The sequence below is a fragment of the Nannospalax galili genome, unplaced genomic scaffold (assembly GCF_000622305.1).
Source record: "Nannospalax galili isolate Female #2095 unplaced genomic scaffold, S.galili_v1.0 scaffold531, whole genome shotgun sequence".
Taxonomy (NCBI): Eukaryota; Metazoa; Chordata; class Mammalia; order Rodentia; family Spalacidae; genus Nannospalax; species Nannospalax galili.
Genome location: NW_008329325.1, coordinates 30,552 through 46,425, shown reverse-complemented (window position 1 = coordinate 46,425; position 15,874 = coordinate 30,552). Strand labels below are relative to the sequence as shown.

The window sequence follows — 15,874 nt, the reverse complement described above, 5'->3', positions numbered from 1 at the left end:
TGCTTCTATCAAGTGTATATCCAAAGTCATTAAACCTTAAAGGTGCGAGAAGACTTTATAAACACCTTTGTGTTCCAAGGGAAATTTGGGGTAGCCATTGTGATATGCATACTGACACTTAGCTATTAGAATGCTTTCTTCTCTCCTCCTGAGAGACTCTACCACACCATGCCACCAAGAATTACTCTCTGAGTGACAGAGAACTTGAGTCGATCCACTCAAGGCTCACCCAAGTAGCAAAGGGCTGCCTCTACCCAGAGGAAAATCCATCAAGTCACAATTAGGAGCAGGAAAGGAAGGTCAGATCAGAGAGCTGGGTCAAAGCCAAATGCCAGCTATTCAGGGTTTCTGCATTCTGGAAGAATCAATGCTAACATACATGCATTTTTTTTATTGTGGTAGACTACACATAACAGAATTGACCACATTAACCATTTTAAGTGTATAATTCACAAGCATAACATTGCTCCATAACAGCCACTACCATCCACATCCAGAATATTTTCATCACCCCAATACCATGAACATTTTATATCCTCATGCTGGTAAGGAAACATTTAGTCTCTCTCCATCACCTCCCAATCCCCACACCAAGTCCCAGGTCACTCACGCTCAACCATGTGTTCCAGCCCCATAATCCAGAGTCTGGAGATGTGTTATTTTATTATGCTTGAATCTCTATCTTTTCTTTGCTATTTATGAGCCTGCAATGAACAAACTCCACTCCCCCAAACTTGTATGTGGAAGCCCAATCCCAACACTTGATGACTAGAGACAGAACCTACAGAGAGAAAATTAAGTTAAGAGAGGCTGAGAGGATGGGTCCTCAAGCAACCTGACTGACAGCCTTTTAAGAAGAAATCTGGCACAGCCATATAAGGAGAAAAAAGAATGTGAGGACACAGTGAAGAGGTCGCCTTGCTGATCCAATAAGACACTGTGATCACAGACTGCCAGCCTCCACGGTTGGGAGAAACCAAAGCCCTGCCGTGTGCACCAGACAATCTGCAGCATTCCACTTTGGCAGCCTGAGCTAAAGAACATCAGACCTTAAAGCTAGCATTTCTGAGCTCTTTCTCTGCTGTGAAATCTCTACCTTCTTTCTGCCTGAGGGAAACATGCGTGCTTGCTGCTCTTTTCCAGAACCTAGCTTCTCCCCACCTCTACACCTCCACATCTACGGTTCCTTTTGCCAAAGGGAAGGAAATTCTATTCTCAGTGTCCCCAAACCTCTCAGCCTGTAGAACCACAGGCCACTTCCTGCCAAAACCAGCCCATAGAGCTTCTGGGTAGACTTCAGCCACATGCTGGTAGCCAGCCACTACTTCCTCATATTAACACAGACCGCCCTACACCAAAACCCCCTTTAGCCTAAGCTGGATAAGCTGAAGTGTTCCCATGTGTTCCACAAAGACACAAATTCCAGATGGGCAGGAATGAGATCTAAACTTTTCTATCCCCCTTCTTCTTCCTAGTGTGGTCCTTTACTTCTCTGGTTTACTCTCCCCTCCTTGGCAGGGTAAGATGTGCCATGCAGTGACATCTGTCACAGTATCTGTTTCAGTGCAAGAAAAGGCTTCCAGTAGTGCAGGTGAACAGGCTTGTAACCATCAGCAAGGAGAGGGACAGATAAGAAGCTAACTGGGGGCAGGCCTGGGTGCTGCTTTAATAAGACCAAGTTCACAAGTTTTCAAAAATGTCATTCTAGAATATATAAAAAATGCTGTTACAGCATACCCAAATAAGGCTCTGAAGTCTCCCACCTCATGGGCTCACTAGCTAAACAAGTGCCAAAGGGGGAAAAAAAAAAAAAAAAACAGAAAATACTCAGGTGAGAGAAAGAAATTAAATTGAATCCTTGGGGCCAGGCTTCACAGGCAAGCCAATCCAATACAGCTGTGAGTCTCAGTGTTAATTCTACTAAGAATCCATGAAGCAACACTGAACTCTTGAAACTGTACTGATATGGAACAAATCATTCTTAATTCTAGGCTTTTCTAATTATTTCCAAACTTATAGACTAATTAGCATAAACCAACAAGACCTGGAGGCCTTACAATGGTTCTGACACCTCACTGCTCACACAGAATAAAAAATTATGAAGAGTAGCTGGAGAGACGGCTCAACAGTTAGGAGCACTTCAGACAGACTCCAGGAGAAGGCCAGCACACACATAGCATTCATTCATATAGATACACATACATACATATAATTTTTTTTTAAATCTTTAAAATAATTATGGAAGAAAAAACTGACACCCCAGTACTATGCTGCCAAATCCCTTCCTTCAGTTAAAAAAACTGCATATCATCTTCTTCCTGGGTCTGGATCCTCCAGCCTCTTGGTTATGAACTTTAAGTAGCTGGAGGAAAGACTTTAAAAAGTTGCCTCTGTTTCTTAAACTCTAACACGTGTTCCATGCACTTCACTACAATGGCATCACCTTCCATATTTTCCTAACTTGACCTTGTATTTCTATGTTTTTTCCCCTCCTCTAAAATGGGTCATCCGAAGGGGAAGAGAGGGAAAGAGGGACATAAAGTGGGCCTCGGTGAATCTGTAGAAATTACAAAGCCTTCCTAGCCCACTCAAAAGGGTTCCTGAATTCAGAGATGACATAAGACAGAACAGACTCACAGCTGGAACAGGTGCTTGCCTACTTCTGCATCAACAGCACTGAGCGGATCATCAAGGAGGTAGATGTCGGCATCTTGGTAGACAGCTCTGAAAAGTAAAAAGAGGGTTCAGACTGAAGAATATCTCCCACTGGCCACTCTCTCGGATTATCGTGGCATTCATCAATTTGGTGTTCATTCAAAGTGTCTATGGAATAACTCAAAGCCAGTGCCTCATACTAATGCAGTGACCAGGCTCCACCTGTTCCCACTGGGTGGTCTTTCCACCCAAAGCTTCATAAAGGTACAAGCAGAGTGGCTGTGGAAAGGCAATTTACCGTGCCAGGTTCACCCGTGCTTTCTGCCCTCCGCTCAGTGTGGCTCCCCGATCTCCTATCACAGTCAGATCTCCATCCTCCAAAAGCTGTAAGTCCTGCATGGAGAAAAACAAGAGGAGGGAAAAGGACTTAAAGCTGTTCTTCCCCTGTCCTCTCACACCTTATAAACAAATACATGCATTTAATCAACAGCAAAGGACTTGGACATTTTCATGCTGTATTTCTGGGTATTTATGCACTTAACAGCTATTTGCTGAGCACTGACTAGAGATTAGGTATTGTTCTGAACAGTGACCTTGGCTGTGTAGGAAACAAAGTCCCTACAGCTTTCATATGACATATTTCACTGACAATATGAAAAAAACACATTAACAAAATGCATATGACAACAAGGACTAAGACAAAAGGAAGCTAGCATTGGAGGATGGAGAGGGAAGTCTATTTTCCATAGGGTGGTCACCAAGGGCTGAGATCAGGAGGGTTTAGGGTGGTATAGGCTAACCAAGATCTAGAAAAGTGTCACACAGAGGAAGGCACAGTATAAAGGTCCAATGAGCAGATGTATGCCTGGTGTGTTCAAAAGACAGCAACCTTCAGGTCATGGAGCCGGGGCAGAGTATCAGATGAGGCTGATGAAGCTGGAGGGACCACAGCTTTACTCCCATGAAATAAAGAGGAATGGCTTGATCTGCCTCATGTTGTAGATGGAATCATTGCCTTCTTTTTGTAGAAGAGATGGTGAGAGGGCAGAGGGCTAGCAGGCCCCTCAGTAAGAACTGCAGCAACAATCTACATGAGAAATCAGGGGCTAGGGAGCAGGGGATGTGGACAGAAATGGTCATGCTCAGGACCAATTTTTGAGGAAGACCCTTTAAGACTTGCTTATGGAAGACCATGTTGCTTTGGGCACAGAAAAGGGAGAACATGTCACAGATAACTAGGCTGGGGAAGGTGTCAGATACTTAAGAAATAAATCAGGAGCCCAGTGATGGTCAAAATGAGGTGCCTGCTGCTCCTAGCTAGGCAAATCTGAATGACACACTAAAGAATAGACATGAGAACTATCAGCACACATGGCTTTGAAAGCCATAGACTTATTTCATCACAGAACACATATGGCTTCACCAGCCATTTCACTAGTCTCTGCCCCAGCTTTTCACTCTGACCCATGTCTTCACAGGCACCACAATAGAATGGCAGATAAAAATCTACATAAGATCAGTTAGACTGAACAGGTGGTTTTTGTTGCATGAAAGCCAGGAGAGACTGAAAGCTAAGAAAGATAAGTAGTTCTTATTTGAAGATCTAGGAATCTTTCCTAGATTTTTAATTTTATTTACACTTTAATATTATTTAAGAATTAAATTGAGGGGCTGAAGAGATGGCTCAGTGGTTCAGAACACTTGCTGTTCTTCCAGAGGACCTGAGTTCAATTCCCAGAAACCACATGATGGCTAACAATCATCTGTAACTCTAGTTCCAGGGAATGTGACACCCTCTTCTGGCCTCTGTGGGCATTACATACCTATGGTGCACTTACATACATGCAGGCACAACACACATAGACATAAAAATATAAATAAAATAAATATTTCTAAAAAGAAATTGACAAAGCACAGAATCCTGGTGGGAGGGTGGCAAAACATCCTCTAAATAAAAGGATAACAATTAGGTTTAACACACAATAGGTATTAGAAATATTTACTTCCCTGTAATTGTCACTGGCAGGGTCTGGCATAGAAATAGTTTGGCAGAATTTGTTGCATCACATAAACCCTATGACAAGAGCCCTTTACAGATCAACCCTTGTTTCCTTGCCTCTGTTTTGACAAATCTGGCATCAAAGCCAATGGCACACAGGCCTCCCCATGAAAAGCAAGTCCTCTGACCTCCCTACGTCCTCTCCTACAAATGTCCTGGAGAAACATGAATTACTAAACTCACAGGATGCTATGCGTGAGAATCAAAAGAAACACCTGTACAAACAACCTCTGTGGGTAAGAAAATTGCATGAATCAATTATAAATTGCTATGGTGACTGTAAACCTATCTTCTGACCCAATCAACAGTAAAACACATCCATAGCATGAAACACACTACAAGAGAAAGGGAAACTACTGTTAGTGTAATTCACTCCTAGTAGCCCATAAAGAAACACAGCCACACAGAGCCCCCCCCCCCACTCAAGGATGAGCTGGACTAAAGAAAACGCGGCCACTGCCCTGTTATGAAAACTGGTCATATTTCACAGTCTCTTTGTTGAACTCAGACGTGGACATCATGTCTTTCCTCTGACTTTGTGAAAGACTAGGAGCCAATTTAAAATAAGTGCCGGCCACCACGTAGAGGGGTAGGGAAAAGGCATGCTTATAGGGCCTCTGACTCACTGACGTCTTTCTCTGTAACGTGTACCTCAAGCCCATGCCTTGATTTTAAGTTTTGTTTTCTTTGTCAAAGTATCATGTGGTTGGATGGAGCACAGCAAATCAATCCTAGCCCTTTTCCGAGAAGCTGCTTAGGTAAGGTTCAGACAATCAGCCAAAAACACACTCAGTAAAGAGTAACTGAGAATCAAACCCAGAGCTGTCTGACCCCAGGGTCTTGGATTTTAACACTCCCCTACAGTACTCCACTGTTCGGTTGTTTCCTGAGACTGATCTGTAACTCACTGAGATTACAGTGCAAATGTCGGCAGCCTGGAGGGAAGCTGCTAAGTGTGCGTCATTGCTCATTGTCTCATTTCATCTCAAGGTTTGTAGCTCAATGAACATACAAGTTTATTTCACTTAGATCTAATACAGTAAACCTACCTAATATATCTAATATGAGAAATCCAGTTTTTCTAGTTTTTCCTCTAGAAAAAAAGGATAAGAAGAGCTATAAAGAAAAGAGATAAGAAGGGATAAGAAGAAGCTATGAAGAAAAGCCTTTATGGGCTGGAGAGATGGCTCAGTAGGTAAGAACACTGGCTGCTCTTCTAGAGGACCCAAGTTCAGTTCCCAGCACCCACATGGCAGCTAACAACCATGCATAGCTCCAGTTCCAGGGAATCCAACATCCTCGTCTGGTCTCTAAGGGCACTGCACACATGTGATGCACTTACTTGTGGGCAAAACACTGACACATAAAATAAAAATAAAATAAACTTTAAAAATTAATAAAGAAAATTCCATACTTATTGATCTAACAATTTATTAATTTAGAAAAAAAGAGTGGTAATAGCTACCATTTACCAAAATCCTGTCATGTCTATATTTTACATACATTGTCTATTGTCTTTACAGTCAACCCAGACATTCCCCCATTTAACAAGAAAGGAAACTGGGACAAACACCTAGAGCTACCCAGAACAGTGTTGCTCCAACAGGGGAGGGTTTTCTACCTCACCTGTAGTCTACATACAATTTCAGGAAGCTATCATATATATCTTTATATTTACTCATTAACACACAGATTCAAAAAAGGAGAGGTGCTGAAGGTCTCAAAACACATTAAATATTTCTCTGGTTTCTTAAAGATTCTGATGATCACCTGGTAAGCAGACTCATAAATGCCATTCAGAACCACAGCAAAACTTAGAAACTTCTAAGCCAGTGTTTTCATTCTGCAGCAGACACCAGGACCACAATATAACATGATGCCCCGTGCAAAGTAATAACAAACAGGTGTCACGGCCAGGCCAGCATACCTGCTTAGGTCTACTCCTGCACCTTAGCTGCCTTCATGTAGTGGGTAGGAATGAGAACAGGACACTCATGCCACTCAGAAGAACAAGACAGACATCCATGCTCATAAACAACACACAGGAGAGTCACCATCCTCAAAGCCACATACAACCCAGGCCTGAGGGAAAGCTTATTCTTTCTGGAGCTTGTTCATCATGCAAAGACCCCCAAGGCGGTGGTCAGAGCCCAGGATGCTGTCCATGGTACTGGTCTAGTTCTCCAGTTGGCTATAGGAGAAACTAAACAGCAGCCCTTATCCCAACACTTGAATTCCTGAACAGATGTCCAAAAGCAAGAAGGAATAAGGTAGGGCTGAGCTACCCTAGGAATACAGGGGCTGGTATGAGCATCAAGGATTGAACCCAATTAAGGTAAAGAGTGAAGGCTTCATGTCTGTTTTCTTCATGTTCACCTACATCCATCACCTGATATTTCAAATAGATCTGCCTTATCAACAGCCTCAATTGAAAGGTAGCTGGGCACAAAGGGGAATGGAATTGGAGTAATACAGATAGGTTTGAACCTGATCAACAAGCGTTTAGGTGATTTGTTTCATATCTCCAGACCCTGTTTGACCAAGTGACAATGGTAACACTGAAGACATTGGGGCAGGGGGGCAGTGATACAGATGTAGAGATAGAGAATGGTGGACTCTGAACACAAGAGATCTATTAATATTATTCTGTGTTTGCTTCCCTGTCTTATACAGTGTGTGTGTGTGTGTGTGTGTGTGTGTGTGTGTGTGTGTGTGTGTGTGATGTGTGTACTTAATAAATATCTAGTTTGGCATCACTGACTTGATGTCATTTATAAAAACATATAACGTCTCACAGTAACCCAGAAGCCAATTCAATAAGAAATTATATTTTGGTCCACATCATCATAAGAAACTACTCAGCAATACAATCCATGATATTCAAGCTATTGTTCAAGTAAAATTACACTTTCCTCACAGAGCTAGCTAAAGAGCTTTCAACATCACACCTCTGAAAAATCTGTCTGGCCTTTTCCACAGACTATAAAAGAACAGTGAGACGTCCAGGCTGCACTGAACTGACCCTGTGGCGAGCCCTTTAGAGCTATTATTCACCAATTCTTATAGCCCAAAGCCGGTAGCCGTGTTTGCCACCATTTGCCTTTTGTCCTTTTGCTAACTCAAATTCTGTCAGGTATGTTCAGTTTTCATCAGTCATCCACCAGTTTCACTTAAATTACAATGTTTGCTTTGCTGTTTTCTGTGAAGCTCAGTGTCTTTCCTGGTGGAGTGATGTAGGATTTAAAAAGAAACTTTGGAACATTTCATTTTCTTTAAGAAAACAAAACACAAGATGGACTGGGATATAGCTCAGTTGGCAGGCGGCTTGCCTAGCACAAACTGGGTGTGGTGGTGCATGCCTGTAATCCCAGCACTGAGAGGTGGAGGTGGGATCTTCAGCTGCATAGAGAGTTTGAGGGTAGTTTGTGGGTACATGAGACCCTGTCTCAAAAAACTGGGAGGGAGGGAGGGCAGGAGGGAGTAAGGAAGGAAGAAAAAAGAGAAAACACAGGCCAAAAACAAAGTAGAGAGGAAGAGCTTTAGCCACCCATCAATAAGTACACAGTGCTGCTGACCTGGAGTCTGACTCAAAGCAATGGGTCAGGAGGGTTCCTAACTGAGATAACTAAAGAACCATACCCACTGGCCTCATTTCACTTCTGTTGTGTGGTAAAAAATCCTGATCAGAGCAACTGAGGGCTGATAAAGGGTTTTTTGAGAACACAATTCCAAGTTACAGTTTATCACAAGTCAAAGTGGCAAGAATTTAAAACAACTAGTCATATCACATACAGTTGAGAACAGAGAGAAATGATTTATATGCATGCTGCTTGCTTGCCTGCTTGCTCAGATCTCTGCTCTCTTTTACAGTATAGGACACTGCCTAAAGAACGGTGCTACATGCAGTAGGCTGAGTCTTCTCAGAACATCAATCAACTTAATACAATCCTGACAGACATGCCCACAAGTCAAGTCAATATGGACAATCCCTCATTGAGACTCTTCCCAGGTGATTCTATTTTTTTTTTTTCTCAAGGTAACGATTAAAGTTAACCATCACTCAGACTGTCTAAAATGTTGATCACTCAAACAATTTTGTTATTTTCTTAGATGTGATAAGGTTGTGCTAGATGTAACTATAAAAGGTGCAGGAGCCTCTTGAGAATAATGTGGGGTGAGTGTGGAGCTTCTGAAATTGGAGTAGAGATGATTAGAGTGGCCACAAGTTGACTATGGTTAGAGTTGGATGATGGGTACATCACCAACTTCTGCAAATATTTGTAACTGTTCAACATTTTTGAAAAGCTAAGGATTGGGGATATAGTTCATGGGCAGGGGGCAGGAACTCTCCTAGAATGAGCAAGGCTGTGAGTTTGATCACCAGCACATCAAAGATATAAGAATGGTTAAAAGTGAACAGAACTTGGGGCAGGAGAGATGGTTCAGTGGTTAAGAGCACTGACTGCTCTTGCAGAGGTCCTAGGTTTGATTCCCAGCACCCACATGGCGGCTATGAACCATCCTTAACTCCAGTTCCAGGGGAATCCGAAGCCCTCTTCTGACCTCCGCAGCATTGCACAACACAGGTGCACTTACATACATGCAGACAATACACTCATACACATAAAATAAAAATAATAAAATATTTTTTAAAAAGTGAACAGAACTTAAGAAAACCAAACACCCTAAAACAACATTCTGTAAATATTATCAAACCAGGATTAAAACAGTAATGAGTTCCCAAAAGATTAAACTATTTTAACAAAATTTTAAAACATCTTTCAAAGTAAACTTTCCAAAACCCTATAGTTTAAACCAAAAACAATAATATTACTGGAAAACTGGATATACGAAATAAAAATTGAGTATGTGAAAGACATCACTTACCTTTTTCAAAGCACAGGCCTTTATCACTTTTTCATATCGTTCCTTCTCATATTTCTTCCCAAATAAAATATTGCTCCTCACAGTTCCTGAGAACACCCAGGGCTGCTGGGAAACATAGGCAATTCTCCCATGCACACTGACTAGCCCATTTGTCGGGGGCAGCTCTCCCAGCACCGCGCTCAACAGTGAAGACTGCAACAGAGTTCAAAACACATGTGAGCAGTCATTACTCAGAACAAACCACTGTACTGCAGGCTGAGCAGCTGTGTGTGTGGGGGGGGGGGTGTTGACAAGTGAAAACCTCTCATTTACAATGGGAAGAGGGAAGTCACTTAGAAGCTGCAGTGAAAATTTGGAAACAGAACTACTGCCCAATATGATCCCCAATGGAGTGCTACATGGAAGGGCTAGATGCAAGTGAGAATGTTTGATGAAATGCTGTGTGCAGAGAGCAATGACTGCTTGACACAGTGTGTGCCTGCCATCTGTGCCCTTGGGAGGCAGACAGAGGAGTATCAGGAGTTCAGAGTCATCCTTGGCTACATAGAGCTTGAGGCTACATGAGACCCAGTCTCAAAAGCTTTAAAAAATGTTTCCAGCAACAGGGCAGCCCAGTAATGGTACACATTTCACATATTCAATACTGAATGAAACAGTTGCTGCATCCAGATAATCCAGATATCCTTTACTTGACCAAATACTTGTTCCAGAAAAGCCATGCTCTAATAAGGTATCCAATGCACTGGGGAAAATTTTTATTTAAAGGAACCCCGCAGAGCAAAACTTCACCATAGATAGAGGAATCTTTTGCTCCAACCACAGCACAGCCCATGGCTGCACTTGAACTAAATAAGCACTAAGGGTCCACTCTGACAAAACGAAGTCCCCCACTTTCTCAGTCATTCCAACCTGAATACTGTGGCCACAGAAATAATTCCCAGGAGTCAAATCCTAGTCAAAACAAAAAACTTACCTTGCCTGCTCCTACTGGGCCGACCACAGCTAACAATTCTCCAGGTCTGGCAGTAAATGAAATGCCTTGCAGGGTTGGGGTGTCTAAAGTCTACAAATTGAAGTTTACAAAAATATACTCATTTTTAGGAAGTAACACAATCACTTCGAAAAGTAGAAGAAAATCAACGACAGTTGATACACAAACACAACTACATCTCCTTTGTACTTAAGATACTAAGTTGTGACAACCTTTTCATGTAAGCACATTTCTTCATGGGGTCTGAAATAGTTCAGCAACTTTAAGTTTCGTTTATTAAATAAACTTGAGTCTGTTTAGGAAGAACCACTCTTTTACCCCAGATTTCCATATGAAAGCAGCTCTAGACAGCTCCAGAATTCAAGCGGTAGAAAGCACAAGGCAGTCTTCTTGGAATGAAAGCTTCTGAGCTCATACTGACTTACTAAAACAACATTGTTAATAGAATAGTCCATGCAGGAGGATTTTAATCATTCTTAGGTTTTTGCCAGGACCTTTGGTTTTAGTCTTCTATTACACTAACACCCACAAGGTGGCAGCACACGTATATGGCATGTCCAGCCCCCAATGAACAATTCGATTTTGTTCCTAGTCTTTGTCAAATTCATTGTCAAAATGAATCTTAGTGATATACCCAGGACACAAGAAGACATTTGATATGAAAACTGAGAAAATAAGTCCTACAGACATGGTCAACACTTAACCAGAGCTTGAACTTAACAACAAACATGGAAGAAATTAAGCACGGTTTATGAGTGATAAAGTCTGTCTTATATCTGTGGCATTCATTACCTAGCTGGCTAAACAGAGACAACACAACGCCACTAAAAAATCACGGAGGCTCATGCTACAACACAGAGGTGGGGGAGGACAATAAGGCACTCCTTATATGATCAGAAATCACATTCCTGAACAATCTATACATTTTAATATAAAGAGATGTAAGATTATTCCTACTGCTCAAAATCCTAAGTGCTCTGAAATCTGAAACTTCATGACATCACAAGTAGAAACTCCATTGGATAAAATTACACTAAGGTTATGTGTATAAGGTGGATGTGGAACACAAATGAATTCCATGTTTAGACTGGTCCCATGTCTAAGATATCTCATTATATAAATACAAGGAAAGATTTTAGAAGTCTGAAAACATCCAAACTTTGAAACACTCCTGATTCAAACATTCAGATAAGGGATACTCAATCTGCACTAAATTTCAAGAAAAGTCTTAATCATTGCTGCTTTTCGTTTTATAGTTTTTCAGTTGAATTTCTTCAAGGTCAAACTGAATTTACATCTTCTACACAGAACTTCAAAATCAAGTGAGGGAATGAAATGTGTGTTAGGAGGAAAGGGGGATGTTTAATAGAGCACCATAAACCTGAAAGAGGTTTCCTTTTCCCACGGAGTGACAATCAGCACGTTGAGTTATCTAGGCTTCAAGCAAAAATCAGCTATATGAAAAAGAATGGTTTTAAATTGGAACTATAGAACTGCAGTAGTATTAATCACCAACTGTAAGAGCTTTGTATGATCTGACATCAACATGTTCAGACAGCATAACACACTCAACTAACAGTAAATGTTAAAGGTGAAGATTAAAAGGCTGCTATTTGAAGACTGCTCTGAAGGGAACTCTAGTTCCAGTTATGAGCCCTACCTGCATTGCTCACAGGAAAAAGCTGTGTGTACTATATAGTTAACGCTATAGAAAAATTATCTGAACCCCAATCCTTTGGTAAGGCACCCCCTTAAAGGGGCTAATGTTCTGTACAACACACTGAAATACAGGAGCGAGCCAAAGGCAACACAGCCTTTGGAACTCAAGAAAATGATTCTACAAAATGAGGCTGAAGTCTCAGAAGGGCAGAATCCACTTGAACAAAGGAGGGCAACTATACAAAATCTGCCAGCCACCAGGCAGATTCCTCAATTTCTTGTATAGGCAGGGAGGCATTTGCCCCCTGAAGGAGGCTTAGGACTGAGCACTGCTCTTCTGTGGCCACAAGGGGGCAGCATGGGGGCAGGCCATAAAGCTCTGGCTCTTCATTTTCAGTGGTCCACACACCTCCCACCCTGGTGCTAACATTGATGAGCCCTGACCAGGAGCTACGCCATGCTCTGGAAAGGCAGCAGTGAGCAAAGCAGAGAACAATACCCCACCCTTCTGGAGATGTACAGGTCCTACAGAACCATAAACTGTAGAGCCAAGAGACAAAGTCATAAAAGAAAACTGGGTTAATGAGGAAGGCTTTCCCCAAATACCTCATCCTCCAGCAAGCTGTAATGGGACCCCTGTATGTTTTAACTCCCAGCCTTCTATGTTCTTTCTATTCCAGATTCACTTGGAAAATCCTCAATGTCTATGCTTTTCCCTCACCCCAAAACCTATGTGGACCTCACCAAAAGACCCCCCAGCAAAGGACATAAGCATCCTATAGACAAGGTCAGGGAAACAGATGGCACACTGAAGCATTCTGTATGCGGATACTAGTCTAAGAATATTTGGAAGAATAAAACAGCTGACTTCCGAATGTTGCAGAGTTTCGTAGAGAAGACATTTGGTTAAGGGGTCACACTTGTGCACACTGGCTTCCTGGTGCTATATCTAATCCAGCAGCATTCAGCCCGAGTGTTTATTTTATAGTGGAATTTTGGCAGTGATTCCTAGCAGCACTTTAAGTGTATTAAGCTGGAATATGCCACGCAGCTAAAGAGAAACTGCCAGGCCAAGTAAATCACCTTGCCTGAGTTTCCATATGCAAAAGATGCAGTGATGTGGTTTTGTGTCTCTGGAAGGCAACTATGCTAACCACTATACCACTAACTCCTTGTTTTCCTTATGTGGAAGCACATTATTGGTTTGTGGGTAGAGCTGACAATATTATATCAAAATTAGGGGGATGTGATGCAGGCCACACAGCGCTTAGTCATGGGCAGGTTTGTAACAAGAGTAGGAGTCTGTGGTTTGTCCTACAAGACAAGGGGAAGTGAAGTGAGGTTGCTTCCTCTCACCCTAGTGTAGGGACTACTTTCCCTGCAATTATTCCTCTCTGGGGGACCTCGCCTAACCAAGATGCTTTCATCACCTACTTAACAAATTCCCTGCATGAAATTCCTATTTCACGCAGTAGATTCTGTTTCCCAGACTGACTGATTGTAAGTTCTGCACAGAGGAACCAAAGCTCAGATGCAGAAGGCCCTGAAACAGTGGGTAGAGGGATGTGATGCACTGAGTCTATAAGTCTGAGTGAGCGCTTCCTTGTGGCAATCCCTGTTGTTCTACCTATTTGCCTATATGTCGTATGCAGTCCAAGTGTGGGAAGTCCTCAGGATCTGGCCTGTTTTACCTGTCTTCTTGGAACATGTTAAACCTTAGTTAGGATCTGAGAGCGTTTACTGTGCTGGCCTGCTGCCTCCTCCATGCCCCAGGCTGCCAATGATGTAACCAGAGAGTCCAGAGGCACAGAATAAGGGAGTCCCCACTCCAACCCTCAGAAAAAATGCCAAGCACAGACTTGGCACATTCAAATCAAACTGAAGCCAACAATGAAAGCTTTTATTAAAATGAGATAAAGAACAATTTTCAAAGACTTCAGCCTAATTTACCTTCCATTAATCACAAATCTGATTTTTTAGAATTGTTATAGCATATTTTCAGTAGATGAGTCAATCACCTTTAACAGTAAGTGAAAAATTATCAAAATTTCCTGTTAATTCAGCATCACCCACTGTGTCTTGGAAATCATGAGAATTCATTACCTTATCCCAGAAAGCAGTAAAATCTTGCACATGCACTATAGTTTTACCATCTGATGGCTCCTGGGCTTTGCGCTGTGGTATCTCATCAAGCAACAGAAAGTTCTAAAGAAAAGGAAAAACATGAACTGGTTTAACTGAAGGAATAAAAATATAAACAAAAACAAGTACTTCTAAGAAATGTGCAATATAAAACATCTTACAACTTAAAAAAATTATCGTATCAACTGTATTTGAAGTATTAGTTCATATGAGAAGGTGTTAAGCATTAACTGGCTTCATCTGCATATATATTCATATACTTTTACATTGTGATTTCACAAGCATGAGGGAAGCCTGCACAGTTTTCTCAACAAGTGTACTAGTTCCTTCCTAAAGTTAAAATACTGCCATATAAGTTAAGCACATGTAGAATTAGACATTCTTTACTGTTTGATTCTGTTTTTTTAATAGTAAACATGGGAGGTTGTAGGAAATGATTTGATAAATATTTACGGGATCCTCACCATGTACCAAGCATTATGCTAAAGTCAGATGAAATAGGATGGCCAGTCCGAGGACTTCAAGAACCTAGTCAGGCAGAACATGGGGCCTAGAGCAGAGACAGAAGGCTGGCTGGCTCTGCCCATCTGCCAGCATCTCTGTGTGAGTCCAATCAACATATTACAGCTTGTCATTGAGCAGTATTCTTACAGAATGCTCTTTACTCTTTCCATCTCCCAGAAACATTTGGTAGGGTGGCTGCATCTACCCGTGTTCATTTCAGCAGCTGGTCAGCTCACTTTAACTGAGTAAGTCCTGCTGACCGTTATATAACAGGAAACGGCCTTTGTGTACCTCAAATGCTAGACATAATTCATTCACAAAAGCTGCAATGAAAGTCAACCAAAATGGATCAAAGATCTGAAGGCCTGACCTGAAACTCTGAAATTGCTAGAGGAAACAGAAAGCATTTCAAAATACAAGCACAGGCAAAGGTTTTCTGAAAAGGACTTCAGCCTTCAGGAAATAACAGTAAGAACTAGCAGAGGAAGTAGAGTCAAGAGACAACCAACAGAAAGGGAGACTGTCAGCTGTTCATCTGATAGACAACGAATATCTAGAATATATAAAGGACTCAAAAAATGAAATGCCCCCAAACCCCAAATTATTCCATCAATAAGAGAGCAAATGAAATGAACAGTTTTCAAGAAACGAAGTACAAATGATCAATAAACACGTGGGAAAAAATGGCCAACATCTTTAATCATCAGTGAAATGCAAAAGAAAACTACACTGAGATTCCATCTCATCCCAGTCAGAATCTCTATCATATCTTTCAGAAGACAAATGATGGGGCTGGAGAGATAACTCAACAGTTAAGAGCACTGGCTGCTCTTTCCAGGGTTCAGTTCCCAGCACCCACATGGCAACTAATAGTTGTCTATAACTCCAGTTCCAGGAATCCAACGCCCTTTTCTGGTCTCCTCGGGCATTGCATGACATGGTGCACTTACATACATGCAGGCAAAACACTCATACAC

General features: G+C 41.8%; 1 protein-coding gene across 1 annotated transcript in view; it reads right to left on the bottom strand.

The window, feature by feature from the left end:
• The window catches only part of LOC103736833 (multidrug resistance-associated protein 4), a gene marked incomplete at its 5' end in the record, with an annotated part of 179,677 nt that overhangs the window by 147,860 nt on the left and 15,943 nt on the right, over positions 1 to 15,874 (bottom strand). The window contains 5 exon segments of the mRNA XM_008836399.3: positions 2,638 to 2,724; positions 2,954 to 3,048; positions 9,602 to 9,793; positions 10,575 to 10,664; positions 14,355 to 14,456. Coding sequence (XP_008834621.2) covers positions 2,638 to 2,724; positions 2,954 to 3,048; positions 9,602 to 9,793; positions 10,575 to 10,664; positions 14,355 to 14,456 — 566 coding nt within the window.